The sequence below is a fragment of the Megalops cyprinoides genome, chromosome 15, assembly GCF_013368585.1.
Source record: "Megalops cyprinoides isolate fMegCyp1 chromosome 15, fMegCyp1.pri, whole genome shotgun sequence".
Classification (NCBI taxonomy): domain Eukaryota; kingdom Metazoa; phylum Chordata; class Actinopteri; order Elopiformes; family Megalopidae; genus Megalops; species Megalops cyprinoides.
The window spans coordinates 20982193-21007061 of NC_050597.1; the positions used below are offsets into that span (position 1 = coordinate 20982193).

At 43.1% G+C, this 24869-nt stretch overlaps 1 protein-coding gene across 1 annotated transcript in view; it reads right to left on the reverse strand.

Annotated features, from left to right (window-relative positions):
• Positions 1–3038: 3038 nt before the first annotated feature.
• Positions 3039–24869, reverse strand: part of wdr27 (WD repeat domain 27) — a 48547-nt gene continuing 26716 nt past the window's right edge. The window contains exons 21-24 of the mRNA XM_036547265.1: positions 20484–20581; positions 10730–10832; positions 3831–3944; positions 3039–3092 (exon numbers count right to left, since the gene is read on the reverse strand). Coding sequence (XP_036403158.1) covers positions 3039–3092; positions 3831–3944; positions 10730–10832; positions 20484–20581 — 369 coding nt within the window. The remainder of the gene's footprint in view (positions 3093–3830; positions 3945–10729; positions 10833–20483; positions 20582–24869) is intronic.

The following is a 24869-nucleotide window of genomic DNA, read 5'->3' on the forward strand; positions in this document are numbered from 1 at the left end:
ATCCACATCTCTCTCTTCTTCCTCCTTCTTCCCTTCCTATTCCTCATTCTTCTTCTTCCTCTGCTTCCATTAATCGCCTTAAAAGTAATAAACCTGCCAGTGGGTTATGCAACTTTGACAAATACCATGTCATTTATAATACAAACTTCCACAGAACACATTCTGCTCAGGAGAGCCAAGTACAAATATCTGTCTGTTTTTCAAGTTTATTAGTAGTCATCTTCTTTGGTAAGGTATCACACAGCTCTTTTGATGTCTTTTGCAGGCAGCACTACCTCAGATTATCTTCTCCAAACCTCCCCCAGGAACCTGTAATTTATGACTGCAAAGTCTGCCTTTTAACTTTCTACAAAATATAAGATTAACAATTCAAAGAAACCCTATGAATAAATTGCACTGACTTCCTCAAGATGGCCACTTGACAACAGCTGTCATGTTGTTCAAGTGATACTAAAAAAATACTAGACTACAGTAAAGTGGTAGTATCTACTTATATTTAGTTTTGAAATGTCATGCACTATAGACATGTTGCCTTTCTTGTGTGAGCCTCAGAGATCCATACTCATTTTGACGTCTATCGTCAGATGCTCGCTCTGATAAATGAAGGCCTGAACTCACAGTGACATAATGTGCTCGGCTTGTAGGACCAGTCACATATCATTGTCACGTCATGGATGTCAAATGCAAAGAAGAAGCTTGGAATAATAAAAAAAAGAAAAAAAAGTTAAATTCTTTCAGACTTAGGACATACGGACTGGAATTAAATTGATTTCAGCTTCGTACATAAAAAAAGTGCTGAACTGAGAGATCAAATTACAAACCCAGTTTACAGGGACAGTGTGGAAATTGGGACAAGCTTTAGAGGAGGAATGCTTTTTTCTTCCTTTTTTGAGTTCACTTCTGGCCTTATTCCCTTCCGTATCGTCTACTCATGCATCCAACTTGGTCCTTCTCCAAGCCTCCCTACCGCCCTCGCTTGAACTATTGAAAATAATGGCAACAATGGCTTTAATTTCATCCACATAAGAGGTACAGCATAAAGGAAAACAGTCATTTTTATCCTATTTGTTCTGCAGCACTCGCTGTGCTAAACAGTGCCTCATGTGATAAATGGTGTCTTGAAAAGATAGAATCGGAGAGTCTTTGATGTTGCGCGTTCCTGTCTCAAATTGCTTGTTCGTTTTATCAAGGCTTTTTCATTTCCCAAGGCACAAAATTTAAATTTATATTGATATTAAATTGAACGATTAATTTATAATTTATAGTTATTTATAAGAGGAAGGCCGTTCGTGCCCTACAGCTTTACGTCTTCGACATTCGATAGCATTTATATATATTTCTTATTTGGGAGACGCAGAGGGTAATCAGTGACCAGGGGTATAGCCCTACTGAATGTGTCAAGGACGCCAAGGCGGCAGAGTCCCATCTAAGAATAAACACCCAGCTTTTGAATCCAAAATCCATGACACTAACCACTGTACAACACCTTTCCCTCCACAACAGTGCCCATGCTATTCGAGGCTTCCAGCTCTGAGTGTTTTTCAACAGATGCTGTAACGATGGTTCTTCTGAGAGGATAAGGAGGGGGGGGTGGGGGCGAGCACGGACTTTCTGCTTAGCTAAGTCTCTTTTTCCTGATAAAGAATGTGGCGCAGACGATCTCTTCTGCAGATAGATGGATCCCGGCGAAAAGGTTTTGGCATACTGACACCTAACCGGGTCCAGGACTTTCTGCCGGACGAGTCTGTCTAAAAGGACTGAGACATTGCTTCTGCAGCTGTCTCTGGTGGCCATGAAGTCATTACAGCGCAGCTCTGCAGTGCTGTTTTAAAGGTGCTGACTGAAGCCAAGTGGTGGCGGGGTGCTGAGTATCGAGACAAAAAACATCAAGGAGCACTAGTGCGGTCAGGACGGAGAGGAAGGGATCTTCTTTAATCCAAAAATGTTTAACCCGCTCTCTCCCCCGGCTCAACCTCTCGTCCAGGCACAATTCGTCAGTAACAAGGATGACGTGCTTAGACTGTACGCTCTTAATGTTTTTTCCTAGTATACCCCCCACCTTAAAAACCAAAAATCTCTCGTGACACTGGACAGCAACGTTTCACAGAATATTTGAGAAGCAGAGGTGAGAAATCACAAGGCTTCCAGACTGAAACGCTGGTGAGCTCTGGTCAAAACATACCTAGAGGACATCAGAGGAATGTTATATGTATTAGCTGGCAGAGTGAATGCAGACAAGCTTTATGCAAGGATGTTGTTTAGAAACAACAGTAAAGTTGCAGTGTTTACCACAGTTGGTGTGGGCATCACCAGGAATCTAACCTCATGACCAGCAATTTTCAACACATACACAGTCCTTTTCAAATGGATGTGCCAACTGCAAAATTAATGGAGATGGCCTGTAACCTAGCGCAACAAAAAGCAACAAAAATACTCTGGTAGAAACAAACAAAACATTTCTAAGATCTAAGGCCCATCTAATCCACAGACACAACTCCAAAATTCATGCATATGCAAGAAAAATATATTTTGAAGACAGATGCTCAATTCTTCAAAAGTGCCATTTAGATTACATAAAGGAAGCATACATCATCTTTTGCTTTTAAAATAGTGTCCTACCGGACTATACCATACAAAATAGCACAGGTGGATTACAGAGCCTACAGAGCATGCCCTGTAAGAAGCCACCCTCTAAGAGACATTTTTGAGTTGGGTTGTCCCTTAATGTTAAATAATGACTTCACAAAATGAGTACTGAATACTTTTATATTTGTGTCCTTGCTGATTTTAAAACAGAGAAAGAGCCAAATGGTCCGCAGCTTTCATCTAAGAATTCTGTATGAGATCAGAAGCCTACGGTTTTTAATCTATGTCCAGAATTATCAGGTCACTGGAGACAATACACATATTTTTCAATTTGACACCCATGAAAAGGAGGGACCACTTAACGTGAGGGACCACTTATTGTGACTCAGTTTGGATTACAGCATCCTTTGCCGGCACACAAATAACATTCCTGGCATAGCAAAGCAGTTCCGTCAGCTAGGAGTCACACTGATGTCCGACTGGGCCTCTGTCATCACTGTGATGGTCTGAGTAGGTGTTAAAGGGGGAAAAACTCAGAATAGTGTTGACTTTGGATGCTGTCAGGGTTAGCCTAAAATGAGCTACCTGTGGAGGAAAACAAACAGACTCCTGATGGATGGAGCAGAGGCGTGGAGCGCCAGAGCAGCGCTCGGCTGCGGTGGACCATCCGTGTTGAGTGAAAGGGTGAGGGAGGCCCGTGCTGTGGCCTGGAGCCCTCTATCGCTCTGTCAGCGCACTGCTTAGCGTGGTATTTAAAACCCAGACAGAGAGCTCCTTTCCTGTGAACCCACTCAGAGAGCTGGCCCAGCGCGGACTTCCTGGCGTGGCCACCCCTGGTGCAGGGCTGTCACAGGAATACTGTGTTACACTCTGTCCCTCTACTTATGGGGGCCCTGAAGCAGGAATTCCCTCCCAAAGAGGGTTTCAGGCTACTCCAGGCCCTCCAACAGGTCGGGGTTTCCACTGTAGCTGAACAGCAAAATGCATTTCCATATTCCATGTACTGCAATACCACTTCCTACTCAGGTTTATCCCTTCCCTTTATCCCCTTATCACTAAATCAATAAATTGACTTGGTTGATTTTGAACAATATCTTTAGGTGGTGTTCCACAACTGTTGTTATGTTTGTTGGCATGTTTTTTGTTTGTTTGTTTTTTGACGGCAGGGTCTGATGTAATGACTGAAGAAAAGGATGAGAGGCAGAGGAGGAAGATGATTGCAATAGCAGAGGAAGATATTCTGCCTGAGAGGTCCTCACCTCGGGTGTGAAAGGGTTGAAGGCCACATTTAGGATCGTTTCAGAGTGCCGCTGTAGCTTGTGCAGGTAAGTGCAGCTGCGGACATCATAAAGGTAGACCTGCAGAAAGAGAAAGGTTCAAATAAACATCACGGGGGGAGGGGAGAAGGGGCCTCCCCCTATCAACCAGAAAGACATAAAACGAACATTTACATTTTGGTTTTGTCAGCCGCCCGCTTGCCCACCTGAAGATTCTGTTGTTTCTCTAAATAATGCTGTTGCTGTTTTGTTAAGCCACAAAGGAGCTAAAAGTCGACTGCTTCCTCTAATTTGCATTTCACTTAATTGTTGGAATGAAATGCTGGACTGTAGCACCAGCCAGCCTACAACTGATGCCCAGAATGTTTGTTATTGTATGGTACAAAGGGGTTAAGAAGTGAGACTTATCTAACCATCACAGAAAAAAAATTAATCTGGGCATCTTGTGAGCAAGCGTCAGCACATTAAATCTGAGCTTGTTTGGGTCTTGGCCTGCATATCAGTAACATATTTTTGTTGCTGCAATAAAACTTTAGACTTTCCTTCTCTGCTCTCGCTCCCCCAAGTAACAGCTCACAGTGTGTGCATGCACGTACACACATAAAACCTTCACCTCTTGAGTATTCTTGTGGTTGACGGCTCATACTGTACACATATACATATGCGCGTGCATGCGCGCACACACACACAAAGTTCAAGTTCAAAGTTCATTTTGTTATTAGCTGTTTCTTTCTTGTGCGCACACACACACAAAGTTCAAGTTCAAAGTTCATTTTGTTATTAGCTGTTTCTGTCGACCATTTTAACTGCTGTTGAAGTATTCAGGCAAACTACACCGTAAGGCTTTTCCCTGAAAGCTGAAAGGAAAAAAAAACAGCAGAGGGAAACTTTACTTTCCATGATATTGAACTGAAAAGGGTGAGAGTGAGAGAGTGAGAGACAGCGAGAGAGGGAGAGGGAGAAAGAAAGAAAGTCAGACATCTGCCGCAAACACAGATAAATCCAGATGTCAAGCTGTTTGTTACCAGACGACAAACCGTCAGATTCCTGCAGATGTTTTCTATTAAGTTTCCCTGAAAGCAGGGACAGATCTCTCTGGAACGGGCCCACCGGCACTGCCTCACCTCCGGAGTCAGACACACCACGGACACTGATAGGATCTGAAAAACGAGGCAGATAGCGGTGGACGGAACTCGACCGCTCCACAAAGGCTCCTTCATCACCACAGGGCTGTGTAGGTCCTGTCACTCCCAATAAGAGCCTCCTAGCTCATCCAAGATTATCAGAGAAAGCCCCTGGAGCAGTGCCTCCTTTTCTGAGAGAGACATATTGGGATCATCCGTACCTTTGCAATTTCCAGTGAGCGTGCCTGTTAGGCTTAGAGGTGTGGGCATTGCTCTGGAACCCCCTCACGGCAACTCATCAATCTCTTTAATTATGCTCATCCTTAATGATAAGGGGATGACATGGCGCAACACCTTCCTTTCTGACTCACTTGAATTACATGATAAGACTTCATTTCATTTCAGACCTACAGCAGACCAGAATATGGCCCCTCAAGCACAATGCAAGAGGCAAAGCTGATGTCCCATTTTTGCCTTTGAGAAAATGAAATTAACACCATGAAGTGCACAGCAGCTAGAAATGGTAAGGTGAAAAATTCACTGTCAGGGCTCAGGCACGGACGGGAGCACTGACATTCATACAAGATGTACTGCACATGATGCGTTCTGTATTCTGCACAAAGCAAGCAGCTAGACAATTAGACTGGAACAGCAGAAGGAAACTCCAATCCTGGATTGCCGGGGCGGCAGTAAAGCATAGTAGTGGGCTTGTAACCGACAGGTTGCTGGTTTGATTTCCCGCTTAGACACTGCTGCTGTACCCTTGGGCAGTGCACCATAAAGTTCAGCAACACTCAGGGGTCTTCTGCAGGATAAAACTGTTTTTATTAGTAAAACCACCAACACGTTAGGTCTAAGTCATCATCAGGTATCAGTACTACACCAAAAGGAGTATGTTTTTGCTTTCCCAAGCACTCTCATTTTGGGAGACAAATAGCAATCACAACAAAAACCACACTACTTATGTAATTACCCATAATTCTCCTTCATGCCACTCACACAAACTCCCACCTGCAGCCCCACCACACTCCTGGGACATCTTCCAAATAGTGGTCTCTGACTGGAACTCAGTCATAATGCTCCTGTCTGAACCAGTTACTCAACATTCTCCGGACATCCGCTGTGTTTTCAACTTTTTCCTTTTGAAAAGAAAGGTAAAATTCCCTGCCAACCCCCCACAAAGAGGTGCCCTCTTAAATGTTTACTCTTAAATATGAAATCAGCTTTCAGTCCTGTTTTTGTTAATGTGACTGGAAACCATGTGCGAGTGATGCAGGACTGACAATACATTTAAAGGTCTGTGTTTAAAATTATTGGTAAGGATATTTTCTGACAAGTAATAATATACAGTTATTACATTTTTCAGTTTACAGCATATCTATAAATAGAACACATGTACTACAATACACAATATGTTTGTCATAATATATTACTTTTATTTGTGAAGACGTGGAACAAAATAGAGTTACACCTCCCCTCAACTTTATTTGTTCCTTCTTTGGGGTGGGATTTGTTTTTCCCAGTGATTGTCGTGTGAAATATAAAGACAAGTAAAAATGATTCTGGCTTATGGATGTCTCAGGACAGCCACAAATAATAGTGAAGTAGCTCACTACCGTACATGTGTCAGCTTCCAAAAAAGCTCTGGAACCCGCCATCCTTCCATTGCACTCTGGTGAGTCCCACAATTAATAACAGCTATCAACATTCATATATTATTCCACTGCTTTCAAAAAACACACAACCTAAAAGTAGAGCCGGATACAGGAAAAGGAGCAATCTTCCCAAAACTTGGATATCTCATGCAGGGCCTGTTTCAGATGCGCCCTGGAAAAGTAATTAAGACAATTCCCTCTCAGGAAAAAAAGGTTGTCTTTGCATTAAATGGAAAAGGAAAATGGATTTAATTCTTTCTGAAAGTCTGCAAGGACAAAAAAAAAAAAGACGAAGGATTTTCTTTTTTTCTCAGTGACCAATAAAAGGGGCCCTTGTGCTGAAAGCCAATTCAAGTAGCAATTAAGGCAAATTTTATATCAAGGCAAACGGAGGTGACCCCATCCTGTAATGGGACTCATTACAGCTTCTTAACATAAGTCACAAAGCATGTCAACCACCCGCCAGAAATCTCCTCCAAGCTAAAACTCCGGCCTCAGCTCAGAAGCCTCCCACATGCTGACAGGACAGTGAGACGCTTGAAAGTTTTTTTTTTCTTTTTATATAGCTCTGTGTTTAAGAACCAGGCCCAAGACACACCAATTCACCTTGATAATATACAAATAATACACGATAAATGAGCCAATGAGAGAAGCAATAGGATCTACCTATACCAATATGAACCAAGAGGCGTCTGGCACAAAGATTTGGCAGGGAAAACTTGCTCACGTTGAACTGGGTTATATTGCAGGCATATATCAGGGTGAGGGGAGAGATGCAGGGGGTTTTGAGGCTGATGGATTCGCAGGCACAGCAACCTGCCAAGGCTGGGCAGATTTACACTTACAGAGAATGGAGTAGGTCCACACCATCCAGATCTGGATTTCTAATTATTACACCCATAACCCCACCACCCCCATTCTCTCCCTCTCTGTCACAGGAAAGTACAAATATATTACCGACACATATGAAACTTTAAATCCTCAAAAGAACATTTTTGAAGTGGGAGCAATATCGCCACATTCCAGACCTATTTATTTACCTGTAAATAAGTCATCGGGGGTCCGTTTGCAAAATCAAACTGACAGGCAGGACAATCACTGAAGGTTTCAGAATTCATGTCTTTGTTTCTTATGGAATGCAGTTTTAGAGCTCTGAAGGTCAACCTGTCTGTCCTGTGGAGTAATTTCATTAAGCAGTGATTGATTCGGGTAGCACAGCAAGTCCTTATCAGAACACACTACAAGAGTGAACCAGATTTTAAATGGCAATGCTCAGGCCTAGTCTTTAAGGGCAAAATTTTCCGGCTGACTTGAAGTCACTAACACTCTCAGATAAGGAGGGACACTGGTGTTATCAAGTCGTTAATGAGTTAAATCAGGTGTTTAAATATTTATATAGGGTGCAAAAACCCAGAGAGGCCATAGCCCTTCAGCAACAAGGTTGAGTAGCTGTGCTGTACATAATAACTAAAACATTCCATGGGTCTTTAATGGGTAAAACAGAGCATTTCACCACTGTGGGATTTGAGCGTTTGTGTGTCAGTGGATCAGTCTGTTTGCTGAGACTTGTGACAGTTCCTGTGAGGTAAGAGAAGGCCCTGACAGAACTGAATATATCCAAACCCCATCAGCACAGTAATTCCGACACATGAATGCCTGAGGGCTGTACATTCAGCTCCCAGTCCAGTACAAACAAATGGTACTAGTTAGCCCTCTGTCTGACAGGACGCTTTTACAGTGGTTGGGGGTTGCCGTCCTCTGTTGGACCGCTGTCCTGTCCAAGCAAAAATGTTGGACATCAATCTACTGAACCTTCCTGAACAAGAACAGGAAGTACCTCTCACCCTAGGGTTGAACACAGGTTCCAAAAGGAGGGCTTTGGGGAAAGACTCAGGGTTCAAGGTTCAGGGTTTACCCTGGCTCCTTTGCAGGATAATGAGCAATGCTGAGGATCTCTTAGTCACTGTCTGTCACAAGAGTCTGCACAGTAAATAGGGGTCTCCACTGCCTCCCCCCCTGGCAGTGCTGGTGGAGAAGCTCAGAGCTAAATGCAAAGCAGATGTCTATTGAGAATGAGGATGTTCAATGAGAGCGGGAGAGAGAGACAGAGACAGACTATTGGATGAAGACAAGAACCATGAAGAAGAAAGGAGAGCAAATAAAACTTGACACCGAATGTGTGCTTGTGCCCTTGATACAATTCTGAAGGATCCCCATGTCTCTGTGCTGTACATGTGGGAATAATTTGACGAGTGTGTATTTCAGTTCTTTTTCTCTCCCTCTTTATTATTCACTATAGATCATAGATTATAAGATTTCTAACAGAAATTCTTTATTGGCATTAATTGTTTTTCTCCACAGATATATAATAAATGCTAAAAGAAAGGTATCACTTTATATATTTATTTTTAAACAAGTATACAGATATTTTTTCTGATTCTTTTTTTTTTCTGATTTTTTATTTTCTTCCTCTTTTTCTACATACAGTGTGTGTACATATATATATATATATATATATATATATATATATGCATATATATGTTTATTTTCATTCTGTCTCAGTCTCTCTCTCCTGCTTCCTTTCTCTGCTTTTCAGCTCACACTCACACTCTCAGTTACACTTTCACTCTCCTTAAGATCTCTCATTTAGGGTTTTAGAGGTGGCACTACACTAACTGACTTCCCTGGTCACCCCAGGTTATCCATGGGGAATAGCTGTATGTGTGAATGGTAAGCGCTCCTCTCTCACACACATCATTTGTCCGATTGGAGGAGGACAGAAAGTGATGTGTACGACAAGAGGAACAAGTCAGCTCACATGAGCAAGTTATTTGTCTTTATCTAAAGAGGCAGATGGTTCCAGTGCTGCTTGAAACGCTTTTCAAATGCCTCCTTTTAGACTCAGTTATTTCTAAAGTGTACATGAGGTCAGCAAACGTTTGCTGTTCAATCCAGTTGCACCCAATGACAAGCTTTTAGTTTGTTTCATTCTTCACCAGCTCTTCCTCTTCACCTCTCCTTTGATCCTGCTCTCCTTCAGCTGGCTTACAACATCCAGTAGAGTGCTGCTTTCAGCAGAGCTACTGGCCAGACACTTTTTTAGAATAGCAAGTTGTATTTCGAGGATTGAAAAGGAGTTGCTGCCATTTGTATTGTGTCTTTTCCTCAAATTACTAACATATGGTGACACCACAAGGCTACAAAACCTCGACTGTTTCGTAGAAGCAATCAGGGGGCCCTGGAAAGGCATGTGAGCCCGGTCATGGATGACATAACCAAAGGCAACATCTTCACATTGCTCCCCACATATATATTACACACTCTGTCCGAAGGCGAAAAGGAAGACACCAGTGTCTTGTCGTAAATTACAGCCACCCCTCCCTGTACTCTGCAGGTCAGACCGCAGGTGTGTGTGCTGGTGGGTTTGTGACAGACGCGCTAAGCTATTCCTCACACTGAGTTATGAAATAGTAGTAAAGGTCATTTCTGAACCCCTCCTTCTCTTTTGCAGATGTTTATGACAAATAAGGCCCATGAAGAAGCAGTGAGTGCCTTGAGGGGTTTTCATTGACACGAAAAGACTGCTAATACATCCATATTTAGGGCTGAGAAATCTGCCAGTCTGAACTTGGGTTTATCTCTAAAAGCGACCTGTACGTAAGACTGTGGTGGAACTGCAATACTCTACCTTCGCAGCTTTCAAATGCCTCACTCTCCACCCCTCACCAAGATGGTACAGTTCTTCTTGCCTCTACTTCATACTGGCATTTATTTCATTCTGATGACAGTTCACAGCACCTGTTTTCTTCTCTCTGCTGAAACTGTGCAGTCTAGACACCCATGCAGAGAATGACAGGGAAGTTTCTTTCACAGAAAGTGCATTTGAATGTCAAATATGAGGACAGAACTTAAAATACCAGGAGAAAGAAAGATGACCCTGCTTCTGTCTGAAGAGGTCACCCGTGAACCCAAATGGGGAAATAGAGAAGGACGTCCAAAAGAGTGGAAAGATGAGGAGGAGGAGGACTACAAAAAGAAAAGAATGTATGTGACAGTAATGAGAGCAGGAGAGCGCTGCAGAACTTACACAGTTGTCCTCCGACCCGGTGGCGATGAAGCGTCCACAGGGAGAGAAGGCAGCGGTGCAGGGGTGACATCGATTCATGTGGCTCTCATATCGACGAACACACCTGGTGAGAGAGACCTATTTCACCATGGGAACACCAACTCTACTGATTTCTGATCAGACCTGACACTGTTTAGCTGGATACCACTGTGGGATTGGGAAACCAGGACATTCCACAGTCTCCTTTGGTTTGAGAGGTCCTGCAGACGAGTGGAAAAAACCACCAACAGAACCTGATCTGGGTGAGAGGGCTGGGTCAGAGCTGGCACTGTGTATATGTGTGTGCCTGTGTGTGCTTCCTGAATCCACCATTATTGAATCTCTGGCATGCTTCCTCTCCTTTCAGCCATTTCCTGCGAGTGACAGTAGTGGCCATGGGTAACATATCTGGCCCCTGTGCTCCTCTCTGATTAAGGAGAACTAGCAGCATCCAGCATCTTCCCGTGAGGTCATGCTTTTGGCATGAGGGAGAAGGAGGCTTCGGGGGAGAGAACTCGCCCCAGCTCCAAGGCCATTAATCCCGGAGCAGAGCTGCTTCATACATGCACATCATTTGTTCCAGCAAATTTTGCTGCATTTTTCAGTCATTAATTTGATTTGTGTCAGATCGCTAAAAGTCTCTGCACTGCTCCAAATGAGAAGAATGCTACTGTACCTGAGGGACTTCATCTGTGAAATCAATAATGATGGTTATAATAATACTGTGCATTTAAGCACCACTCGCCCACTGCAATTACACTAATCATAAAAATATTGCACTATCGGAAAATCTAAACAGAGAAGTGCAGCGTTGCCGACTCCAGGACAAAATGGAGGCTGATTCCGGTCAGTCTCCAATACAGTGCTTCGTAGAAGGCATTCTTAGGCCTCAGTGTGTGTGGTCATTACACGGGCCTGGTAGCTTGTGCCTGGTAGACACATCTGGAGCTTGTTTTCCAATAAAATGAACCAAAAACAAAAACAAGTTCATGATTTTGACCATCTGAATATTTACCATAGCAAACCACCTAAGGTGGGCCGCACCTTTCAACAGTTTCTAGGGAGTCATGAGACTCGCTGAGAGAGGGAGATGATTCCCTACTGTTGGCCCAAATGAAACATAGGAACCCGACATGAATGAATGCAGATTACCCCGACAGAACCCTGCTGTGTTCCTTCATTTCAGCACTTGGGCATGTAATTGCTTTACCACAGGTCAGACAGAGTAAGGCAAATGAGTTTGTGGATGGTCAATCTAGGTGAATGAGCTATAAACTAGGACAAATTAAGGACTGTGAACTCTGGCAAAAAGATTCTCTCTACAAATGTTTCAGGATGTCTTACAAAATACACCAGCGCTTGTCAAACAATATATTCCACAATATACTGAAACCTATGTTTTTACTGTAATGTTAGGTCATATATTTTATCATATGTTCTACATAACATTTTAACACATTGTATTATATATAAGTTTCATAATTCAACTGATATATCTTTAGGAGAAATCATTGCCCAATTCATAGATTTTCTCATAGACTCATGCGCTAGCATGACGCGCCAATAACAGTAAACATTTGTAATCAAATGCTGATTCCAATTATGAAGTTACAATTGGATGGAAACATGTGCTCAGTCATTTATCATTATACATTAGACAGTAAACATTTAAGGGGGGATTCTGCACAGTCAAAAACCACTTTCCAATATTAACGTGCTGATAATTGCCATACACAATAAACCTAGGAACAATTAATAGATGAGAGGGTTAGAGCACTGGGCTAGAGGTTGGGAACCTGAAATCCATATGGACAATGCTGCTGCTCTTTTGAGTAAGACACTATCCTTAAATTGTCCCTTACAGATCCAGTGGTATAAATATATATTACATTACTGTCATTTAGCAGACGCTCTTGTCCAGAGCGACTTACAATTTTATCCATTTATCTGGCTGGATAGATACCTTTTGTAACCCATCTATTCAGTAGGAAAGAATGAAGAAACCAAGGGAAGCAGGGAAAACATCCAGTGCTCCTGGACTGGGGTGATATCTGGCAGCACAGAATGAGTGGAGCAAAAGAGAATGACACCATGAGGGCAGAGGTCACGATCTCTGCTTTCATCCCTGCCCAGAAGAGCAGAAAACAAGCACAGCACTCCAAAACACAGGTTATCACAACCTGGAACTCATTGAACCCCAGTTGCGGTGGTGTCGAAACAAATCTCGCTCACGCCGACCGCAGAGGCGCGCTGCTGAGAGTCGTTTTTTCCCCCTTTTTGATCCAGTTTTCTGGGTCAGTGTGCGGAGATTTTTTTGAACGTGTGCAGATAATGAGACTGAGCTTGTTCCAGAAATGCATCTCTGTGTGGAGAGGGAAACTCGCGCTTCATTAGCAAGGGCATGGTGGGAAGGTCAAGTCTTCACAGGCCTACAGGGTTTCCAAAATCCAGCTCAGCCCGTGCAGGCCACTCATCCAACTAGTTATCTGGATCAAATTTTCTGCTATTGACCATGACATCATGCTGTATCAAAAAAATCTATAAGCTACCCTCTGAAAATGATATGTCCTTATATATTTAAATTCAATTTCAGTTTCAAGTTGAAAGTCTTTTTGGTGCTTAAAAATATGCTCTTAATACTATGCTATATTATTGCATATTCAGATATTACATTTTTGTCACATCTTAGCATTTCAAATGTATTAACTGATACAATACAAATTTATATTTACTTCAGTGGGTATGCCCATGCCAAGATGCAGAGAAATCCCTTGTGTAAGCAGGTTTGCTACCATCTAGCTGAAATATCCCAACCTGGAGTACATAAGCATGAAGCACATTTGACTTGTTTTAATCAATTCAAAAATAAGTCATGTCTTGAGACTTTAAATCAAGCACATATTCAGACAATATGCGCAAATATCTTTAGGAGTATTGTCAGTTCTGCAGGATTTTCAAGTATAACCCAACAGGGAAACGCTGTCTGCAACAAAACAAGACTGCATGATCTTTGCTTTTTTCAAAGCAGACAGTGTGTAATTGTACTGGGAATGTTTCACTGGACAGATGCAGTTTAATGCAGAATGTTCATGTGGTGTGAGATGGAAAGTGCCAGACCAAACAGCAACAGATATTTACCTGAGGTGAGAAACAGCATTGATGGAGAGGACAATTGACAGAACCTTACTCTGTCAGCACCAACAACCTCAAGGAACCCCAATCCAAAAAATGGACAGTAGAGACAGAGGGAAGGTTTAAGGCAGCATCGCTGCATGGAAATGTGGTGAAGCCACAGAATGCATGCGCCATGACGCAGGCCATCATTAAGCAGTGCGGAACAGAGCAAACGGTGGTCATTCCAGTGGTCTTTACGGCTTACAGAGGCCGATTTTTCAGCTGTAACAGAATTGCAAATCTGAGAACCCACAGGGCATTACTGCATTTTTTTGGTGGTCGCAGTGGTCGAGGGAACTGGCTGTCGGACAAATGAAAATGAAAGCATGAACAAGGAATTTCAGGAGTTTCCACTGAACAAGGTCTACCTTTCAATTGTGGTTTTCACAGTAGATCCACAGTTTAATTGGTGAGGTTTAAAAGGCACGCAGGGAATATTAGCTCTGGAGCTTAACCCATCTTAAACCGGTCATAAACCACAGATTTGCATCTAATGAGAGCAGAACTCCATTAATAGTTTTGCACAATGAGCATGACCATATAAAGTGATTTAATACAAACTGTTGCATTTTATTAGGCGGCCATTCATCATCAATGTTTATGGAGCAGCACAATAACACAATAAATTAACTCCCTTAATAATGCTGTCCAGACTGCCAAACAATCATTTCATTCCTTCTTTTCTGCAACCCATGGCATCGACCCAGCCAGACAAGTCGTGGACATTAATGAAAAGGTCAAAATAAATTAGACTAATATTCCTACCGTCTTTGTCCTGTGTGAATGCCACAGGTACACATCACTTAAGACCACCTATATCCCTTATCCTGCATGCTTGCCAAATGCTCTTTCTTGAGAACTAACTACTGGAGTTAGATACATTTGTTTTACCCCACATCTGGCAGCCTCTCATTAGAATACAAGATCACAACAAGAATAGGGATGAACAAAATTATTTTTAATGCCCCCATATTTCCTTGGTATTTATTTGACCATCTGAGCGGAACAAAAACCAATCGTGCACACTAGCCGCTGTGTATGGTAGTCAGTCTAATGTCACCGTCTCCGCAGTTCCCAATGGCTGCAGACTTGTCATGTATTTGGCAAAAATCACACTGCAATAACTGTGCACAGAGGGAGCCAACCAAAATTAATAACAGAAAAAGGATAACAAAGGATAGCATTGTGGTACGCCAGTCAATGTGAAGGGATAAAGCTTTATCAAATATGACACATTATCAGACACTGAACAGTATGGGAGCAGAGTAAATCAGAACAGCACCTGATGTGTTTTACCTGGTGAAGAACAGCATGAAGCAGTAAACAGTAATAAATATGTAAATTATAATCAATAGTGGAGTGGGGATTTTTGCCTAAATCAATAGGTTTTTTCCCCTTACAGTACAGAGGCAATGAGCTGGAGGCAGAGACTGTCACTAAACACCAGAGAGTTTGTGTTTCACTTTTCATGCTCAAACCCATTTTAGATAACTTTGCATTGTGGGTGACTGCGTACACCACTGCACTGTTGACATGAATGCACAGCGATAAACCAAGATCAGGAAGGACTGCGCCAGAGACAGAGTCTGGATTCCAGCCAGGATAAAACAAGGCAACGACCAGGGGACCAGCGCGTCTCATCCCCCAGCAATCACTGCGGCCCAGACGCACACATGTCCTTTTCCACTGAGCAAGACTGGGTCCAAGTGTCCATGTTTGTGACCATTTGGATCAAGGGAACATTTGGACATTTAGCTCTCCCCTCCAATATGTCAAATTCAATGTATATAGAACACATCCTCAGCAAATCTTTTGAAAAGCATGCGACCATGGCCAAACATTTTTCCATTTTCTGTTTGACTTTTCACCCAGTGCTAAGATGATGTCACTAGCGTTTTAACAAGGCCTGAGGAAAAGCAGAACTTCCTGCTCTTTGGTACAACATACTTTTAGAAAATAATTTAAAAAAAAAACTTGTCCTACTCTTTGGTACGAGGTACCTTCAGATGCTGGACACAGCATATTGAAAAAGGAAAAATTATAACTTGACAGGCATGGTTCATTTTGGCTGTGATTACTTTACTCACTGCTTTGCTCTCCAGTGTGTCTAGGGAGAGACTCAGTCAGTTGGTTAGTCTGATGCTCAGACAGCAATCCAATGAGTCAGGGTCAAAGTGTCTCTTGGGCTGTTTCCTCTGGTTGCATCCAAAAACCTGCTTTCAAATTTCAATTGAAGATCTATATTTTGCCAAGAAAGAAAATCAGTATGAATTAAAAAGTAGTTTGCCATTACACTATCTGCACCATAGAACCATGGGCTTGAGGCCAAGTGTGGCCATTGTCATTTCTGAGGGATGCAGCCTTTCTCTTGTGTGCTCCCCTGGGCATGAACGCTATTCGCAGAACACACTGTCCTGCTTAAGTAAATATATGATAACATATATTCTAACAGATTCATTGAGTATTTCTAACAGATTCATTGAGTATTCATTGGATCATCGTTGAGCTCTGTTGATTATTGCAGGAAAAGCAGTGCGACACCAGTTGGAAACCACAACCAGATACTACACTTCAGCATCTGTGTCCTTCTGAAGAGTTGACTGACAAGCGGAAATTGAATGAGTCAGAAAAGTACTGAGTTTAACCACCTCACATGGAATAATGCTGTCAGGGTGAGAAAAGAGCACAGCGAAAAAAGAAAACTTTCACACATATTTCTGCAACACATCCCATGTGTTTCTCCTCCATTCAGACGGCAGGAACAGGTCACTTGATGACAGACCACAGGACCCGAACCTGACCAGAATGCGACCTGGAAACAAGGAGCAAATATTTATCAGAGACAGGGGAAGCATTCGACAGCGTCTGGGTCCTGGCGACAAGTGCGGAAAGAGACTCAGACTGAAGGAATGAAGGACAAAAAAATTACTTAATTTTTTACGCTTTGCCAAGAACCTAAGCAAAAGAATTTTAAACACTAGGAGCTGCATTTTCTTTGCAACATCCGCCATCGTCCTTATATGGCCAATTTAGCACAGAATGGACTTTTCATTTTTCCCTGAATGACAATGGGAAAACCTTTCCATATTATTATATTTTTCTTGGCCAGTATAATTCCAGAATCAATTTAGATCAGCTTGGATCGACTTAAATCAAAATGTTTACTTGCGTCAAGCATATCAGGTTGATACTGAATTGGCAACTTACTGTATATGGCTGAAACTTAGATCTGAGAATTGGATGAAGTACTTAGCAGAATAACAGAAGCATCTAAACTGGACCAAAATCCATGACATCATGTGCTCCTCACTCAAACTCCACACTAATCATTCTAATAAAGGTTTGATTTGGACCCTTTGAACACTAAAAAAAATAATAATTTCACACTCTGCAGAAGGGCCTAAGGTCTAATAGCTCTCTGAAAAAAAATCCAACTGTTGCACAGCACTGAGGAGCAGTTGTTCACAGACAGACAGAGGGACATGTGTGAGGAGAGAACAGTCTGAATTCAAGCAAATCCTTCCCTTTACCCAGGCCAGTGTGGTAGGTCCAACCAGTGGCCACTCTCTCACTACCAAGACCCCACACTGTGATTCTTTCTGTTTTGGAAATTGCTACCTCTATAAATATTCATGAACGAGCACGTTTGGAACTTTGGTTCTCAGTTATTGACTGTTGCAATAATTGTACTCATATGCTGTAATCTGAATGAAAGTTCATAAGTTTCTGTTTTTGTCAGAGCTCTAGCTTCAACAACGTTGGAAAATAACTCTAAACAGGACAGGGAACAGGAAATTCACAGAATGTCATCTCTTTGCTATCACAGAGTATTTCTGGTCCATTACTTCCAACCAGGATCACCTGAGTGGTCTGAAGAACTTTATGTCCTACAGCTTGATGAACAAGCCTAATTTAGCCGCTGTGAGTCACCCAGAGAATTTGATACACAAAGTGGATGAAAATATATATAGACAGGGGAAACAAATCAACTTGAATTCCTTGATAAAAATGAACTTTTAACAACTATAATGTATTATTGTTGTTTAGTCATAGCTAAACTCTGCAACAACCCCGTCTGTTAACCAAACTGAGGGAGGAAGCAGTACATCACCAAGACCTGATATAAGCGCCAGTATTTTTGCATACAGCGTACAAGAATTTCCACCAAGAAAAGTCACCCAGAGTGGCAGCGCATTGCTGGAGGACTCAAACACAGCAGTGGCTATATTTTACGTGATCACATTAATGAGAGGAAACATGGGCCAGGTTGTTTTTGGTACCCCCTGATGTACTGAGGAAAACTGGAGGTCTCTCTGGCTCAGCACTGGTAGATTATGCTGATTACATTTCTAAGTTTTGGAACTGTTTTTGGGAAACCCTAAAATATATACAAACAGTACGGTATGAACATAAAACTACTCGCTGCGTAGCCATGAAAATCTTTATTAGCTATCCTCTTATTCATGTGCATTTCATAATAAAATATATTCCCAGTCTTGCGTGGTAGGTAAACAAACATGCCAGAACCAGCATCTTGGCATCTTTACCCAAAGAAAATGAGCATGTAAATAACATAATAGACAATAACTGATGTAAAACTGGCAACACTGTACCACCCAGCTAACAGTTCCAGTATTTCCATCTTTGATTTTCATTTCATTTCATTTAGTTGCTTAGCAGACACTCTTATCCAGAGCTATTTAGGATAGGTCGCAATTCTTATATGTTAGGTCACTGGGGGTTAAGCACCTCGCCCAGGGGTACAAAAGCACTGCCCCAGAGTAGAACTGAACTGGTGACCTTTGGGTAACAAGCCCATCTCCTTACCATTACACCTCACTGCTGCCATACTTAATTTTATTTAGAAAGCTTCCCAGTGCAATGTTTCATACATTGCTATACAACTGTACCTGTGTGTCCACCGGGTTTAGCATCACAGTGAAAATGGATGCATATGCACCTGTGTCTTTATGGTCTTCGTATGGAATTTACCATGAGATAATCCGAAGCTCTGGCTTTGTATCTTCTCTGTGAGTCCCTGGTTTGTGCAACGCAGACAGAGAGACAAACTCCCAGCGCTCCTTTCCAAGATTGATCGACATCAGATGTACGTCAAAGCGCCAATCCGCTGTTTACTCCCCAAGAGCAGGACAGCTAGCACTGCCAATACAGAGCTCTGCGTGGCTGCGGTTGGAAAGCGCGAGAAGTCGGGGGTTTTTGGCCGCTCCGAGAGGGGAGACAGCCGAGATCACTCCAGGGCCGCACTGAAACCGCCGAGGTTTTAATGCTCTTTTCATTCTGAAACATTACATCCTTAAAATCTGCATGCCTTTGCAAAAATCGAAAAAACATTGCACAATACTGTCTACGTCAAGGGGGAAACGACCTAAAGCAAATACACAGATATTACTAAATTGTTCTGCTGCAAACTGAAATTATAAGTAATAGCAGGGTGATTCTCAGCGTTTAACCATAGCTTTGCTTTGCAAAAGAGATACTAATGACAGTGTAAATCATGAGGGACAAATGGAAAATAAATAGCTCTTTTTAGTGGTAACACTGCTCATATTGCACATTACCAAAAGCATCCGTGTCTAAAGAGGTCACAGTGTGAAAATGAATGTAAAAGTATAGGTAAGCAGACAGGGAGGACAGCAGTAAATGTGCTGATTCTGAGCAGCCCAGTCGGCTTAAACAATGAGCGCCAGGTTCGAATCAGTATCTCACTTCTGGCTCAATGCCCATAATAGTACAGAACCCCACATGTACTGACAAAGTAACACCTGCCATTTCCTCTAAAATATTTTAGCAACCATTGCTAGGGACTACGGTGTCCATGTGCTTGCTTCATTAATTTGGCCATGAAATCAACATACGTTACAACTGCAGCGTAACCTTTACCATTCTTGACATTGACAATTGGCAGCAGAGATCTAGGGGCAACCAACACTCCATCCATTCTCATTGGCTGGCTTTGGCAGCCTATGGGGCTCTTTGTAATCTGGAGTCTCAAGCAGTTTTTTTCTGAACAGTTGGACAAGGGTTCTGAAATTAGACTGGTGTGAAACAGGCAAGGAGCAGAGGTGGAGCAGAGGTGGAGCAGGTCAGGGTATGTGGTGCAGCATCAATCAAACACACTGCCGCAGTGTTGACAAAACATCTCAACACATTACTGCCCTCTGCGGGGCAGTCACATAGCCTAGCTGTTAACCGCACTGTGCAAGCCGAGATTAGAAAGGCTAGAGAAACCTGTGTTTGTTTGGACTGAAATCAGTGACACATCATATATTTGATTTTGGAAATTGGTAAGTGCAATCTCTAGTCTAGCATTAAGTTAAAATATTCTGTGTTCATGTGTACTTTTAATGGGTGACATGTGAAACCCCCACTTTTGAAATCATCCATCAGTGTATTTGATGACTGCAGACTGTCTCTGGGATACAGTGTCTTTGGTACATATTATACCTGTCTCTGGCCTTTAGCAGTGGGCCTATAGCTATTCAGGAGGGAGGGAACTGAAGTCAGAGGTCCAGCTGAATGGTCCAGACAGCATGTGACCCACCTGAGAGTGCGCAGGTCCCAAAGCTTCAGGCCGTCCGTCACTGCGCTGGTCAGGAAGAGGTTGTAGGAGTCAAGTGCCTGTGTTGTGTACATGGAGCCCTGCAAGAGAAGCCCAACACTGAAAATGACCTATCACCTCTCAGACCTCAAAACGCTGACCCAGCTCCCATCACAGTCCCATCACTCTGGTACAGGCAGACTTCACACTCAACAGCAACACCGTCATCCGTTATCAGTTAAGCTTTAACGCTACAAAACTGGAGCCTTGCTGCCACAGAAACAGAAAAAAAGCATCTATCCAAAACATCTTTTTTTCCTGATCATTACCAGATTTCCAAAGACGTAAAAATGTATTCCATTTTCCTCCCTCTCTGTCTCTCTGTTTTCTCCCCAGTTGCAGCGGCGCTCCGAGAGCCACAGGCAGTGTGTCCCTGGGGACTCTGGGAGATTGGAAGCAGGTTTGAGGTAACCCTGAGACGCGGAGTTTCCATCATTACACTGCACACCAGAGCCGACGGAGCCGGAGTGGAAACATATTTGTCATTCTTTTCCATCTCCCTGAGACCGAGCACACAGAGAGGGGGCAGACGAGATGGTTCTTTTCACTCGCTAAAACAAACAAAGACACTTTTATTTACCCTGTGCAGACACTCACTGGCTCAATTTATGACGTTCACTGTGTTTAAAGCCTTTGATACTACAGCGGGGTGGGGGAGGGGGGTTGGTGGGGGGGATCGGAGAGTTTTTTTTTTTTCATATTTCCCGTAAGAGTGTGGGAAAGCCAGGCTGGGAGAAGCCCTTTAACTCAGCTTTCCAAGCAGCCAGCGGCTTTGAGAATCTCCAGGTGATCGTTGAGCAGGAAAGGATGGAAAGTTGAAGCAGGAGAGCCGTTTCCCATTGTGCTGCAGGTTTAGCAGGCTGAGAGTCGAGCTGGGAGGGGTTGCTGGGTAGGCTACCTCCGGCTGCAGGAATTCCCGGTGATCCCCGTGCATTAACCTCCAGGCCCCTAAGAGGAGCGAGCAGGATCCCCGAATGACGCACTGCCTCCAGTCTCAGCTGAGTCAACACAGCCACGATAGCCCACGATGCACTGCGCACAAAAGGTGGCGTGACAGGGAGCGGGTGTCTTCGGGGCGAAAGGGGCGCTTCCCGGTGTGGGAGAGTGCACTGCAGCTGAAGCCACGCCACCAGAGTAAAGCGCTTAATCCAGGCCACTGGGGGCAGTTTACTCTGCTAATCTGCATTGCCCCCCTGTGACGTGGGGTAGATTGGGTAACTGAACATGTGAAAAGTCACATGGTATCCCCTCCCACAGCAGGTGAGCTGCTCCTATATTTTGGGTGAGCAAGTGCATTCCTGCTATCCCCTGCCACATCCCATTTTCACCCAGTTCAGCCACCTCAGCTGTTGTGTGGTGAGCATTATGTGGAGAAATAGTTGTCAAGCACAACCCAGGAAGGTGCTACACATTGGTGGTGGTTGAGGTGAGTCACCCTCACTCCATTTTAAAGCAAAATTGATGTTGTCATGTCAAAAATCATGATGGCGTACATCAAACAAGGAAAAACTGCAGGAGAGTGGACCTAGCGGTTGGAAGTCAAAGCAACAGGGACAGATGGACACTTAACAGAACAAAACTGCCTCAGAAATTACCATAGCACTGAATCTACACTTCCCTGACCCAAATCATCAGAATTGTATGTCATGAGCTTCACAAAGCTGATATTTATGGTAAAGCTGCCATTCAGAAACCACTCATAACCAAAGCCAATGCCCATCAATGCATAACCTTGTGTAATGAGCAAAACTCCTGGCTCTCTGAGGAATGGAGAAAAGTAATATGGTCTGATGAGTTGTTCTTTACTCTTTTTCCTACTGGACAGGATTACATTTGGGGACAGGTTTACATTTATGAAATACCAAAGGAAGCCTTCACATTTCCTTTTCCCAAATGCTAAACATGGTGTTGGATCTGATATGGCATGGGTAGCTATGTCCTGGGAGTCATTGGGTCTGATTATTCCACTGCATGGTAGAATTACAGGCACGGAATACAAAGCCATTTTGCCAAAAATAGTTTCTTCAAGATGTTTCCATTTTCCAAGGTGGTTTCATGAACACCAGGATGAGGTCAAACACCTCCCATAGCATAACTAGCCATCAAAACTAAACATCATTGAACTTTTATGGGAAGTTCTGGAGCACAGAGTGTGGAGTAGATTCATACCTCCTTCCACTGTCAGAAAGCTGAAGTATATCCATGATGAATAATATCCAATAACCTACTAATAACAGTTCAAAACTTGTGTAACAGCATTCCAAGAAGGACTGAAGGTGTTCTGAAGGTGCGGGGTGGCACAGTTCCCCATTAGTTAATAAATACTCACATATTGTTTGGTGTTGCCATTATTGTCTACTCTCTGTATACTCACACCACCAAAAATTCCACTAAATGGTCATTCATGAATTTCACACATACATAGTCCTTCCATATGAGCTGCAAATAGGACATGAACAAGCGTGGACAGGCACAAGCATGTTTCATAGGGTCAGAACTCAAGCCAGTTTTGGTGGCATGATATTGAAGTACATGGAAGTACAAGGATACCTATTTATTATTTAGCCATTCACAATCCATCTCTTTTAACGCTGAGGGCCTTGCAGAGAGGCCGTGGGTGGCAGATATTCCACTATAACATCAATGAATGGTTACACATGGGCTGAGTTCATGTTTCTATCAATCCTGTGCAACATAAGAAGTGGCTTTGACTCCAGCTTAGTCAGGCCTGTTGGCTATAGTGCAGTCTCATAGGCGACGTGGTGCACAATGTAAAGCCAATGCACAGTATGCGATATAGCAGGAATGTGATTACGCAATAAACTCCATCCCAGTTACGTTCTCCAATGCTACTTTCCCATGTCAATTTCCATCATTGGACATGTCAGGATATGGGTGCAGACGCTCAACAAGATGAGCGATGATGATTACTGCTGTACGGGTCAGCCTCGGAAATGTTTGCTCATACAGATGTCTTATTGTGGCTACTTTCCTACAAACCACAAACATGCACCAAAAAGATCCTACCACTTATATAATGTGCGTTAACACGCATCTTATATAATACGGGAGCAGGTCTGCCAGGCATAGATCCTCTAAGTGTCAGTGTGATGGAGTATTTCAGCTGCTGTGCCATTTCACAGCATTCTCTTCCAATCCTAACTTTCCCTCCTCCTCCACCCACACCTCACAAACCTCTCCTTTTGACATCCAGCCACCTACAGCCAACCTGATGCCCACTTTTATCCTGCCACCTCCCAAAGCCCAGACACTCTGTAAGTGCAGGTCTGTCGGCAAGCGTGTCAAAAGCAGAGTCCTAAAACAACTCTCTGAAGCATGAATAATGCTGGAGCTACAGCACACAGACACCTTACTCAGCAGAACAGCGGCTGGGCAGCCAAGCTCGGAGACTGCAAAAGGTTTTCAGTCTAAGCTCTGCCTCAGAGGTGCAGCAAATAGACAGCAGAGCAACACATACATAGCAGGACAGAGGGAGACAATATGCATGATCAATGTCTGTGGGAACAGCTCCACCCCCCACTATGGGGATTCTGTTGTACGTATGCCATCATGCACTTCTGATGTTGTTCCGACAATGAATCTCAATACACACGCTATGTCTTTGCAGCAAAGATACCCCATCACGGCTTCACTTTGTATCTGAGGTTCTGGACAGACTGTGGTTCAGTAACCTAATTAAGGTTCACATAACAAGTGGTATTTTGGAAATGAAATACACTATAAACAACCTGAAAGTGGGGTTAACATTAAACAGCAGATTCATTTTTGTGTCTTTATAAATGAAGCAATGAAGCAACTTGCCACTTATCTCTCTTTTCTCCTTACTCCCTCTATTTCTGCTGTGAATCGTTTCTGTATTTGTGAGGGTTACATGTGGGTCTGAGTAGGTGCAGCTGCAGAGGCTGTCTCCTGTGCCAGGTTTGTCTCTGTCCCTTTCTCTCTCTCCCTCAAATTTTTTCCTCTCCTCTCCTTCATACTGGGCCAGCAGACGCTGAGGTTACACAGCCAAGAATTCCAGAGGAAGTCAAAAGTGTCACAGGGGGGGAAGGGGATTACAGAGGAATAAAAGCCCCAGCATGCTCAGTGACTTCTCATAAAAGATGCCAAATTAGATTTTACATCTTCACAGTGAACGGTGTTCCAGCTTTTTGGCTACATTTGGTGTCACTCATGAAGATTAGGCCTTGACAGGAGGAGGAGGAGTACAGGAGAGACAAAGAGAAAAGGAAAAAGATGGTGGAATTTCTTAAGGCGAATAAAGACAGTAAGCAGATGCTTACAAATTAAGAACCCACATGGAACAAAAAC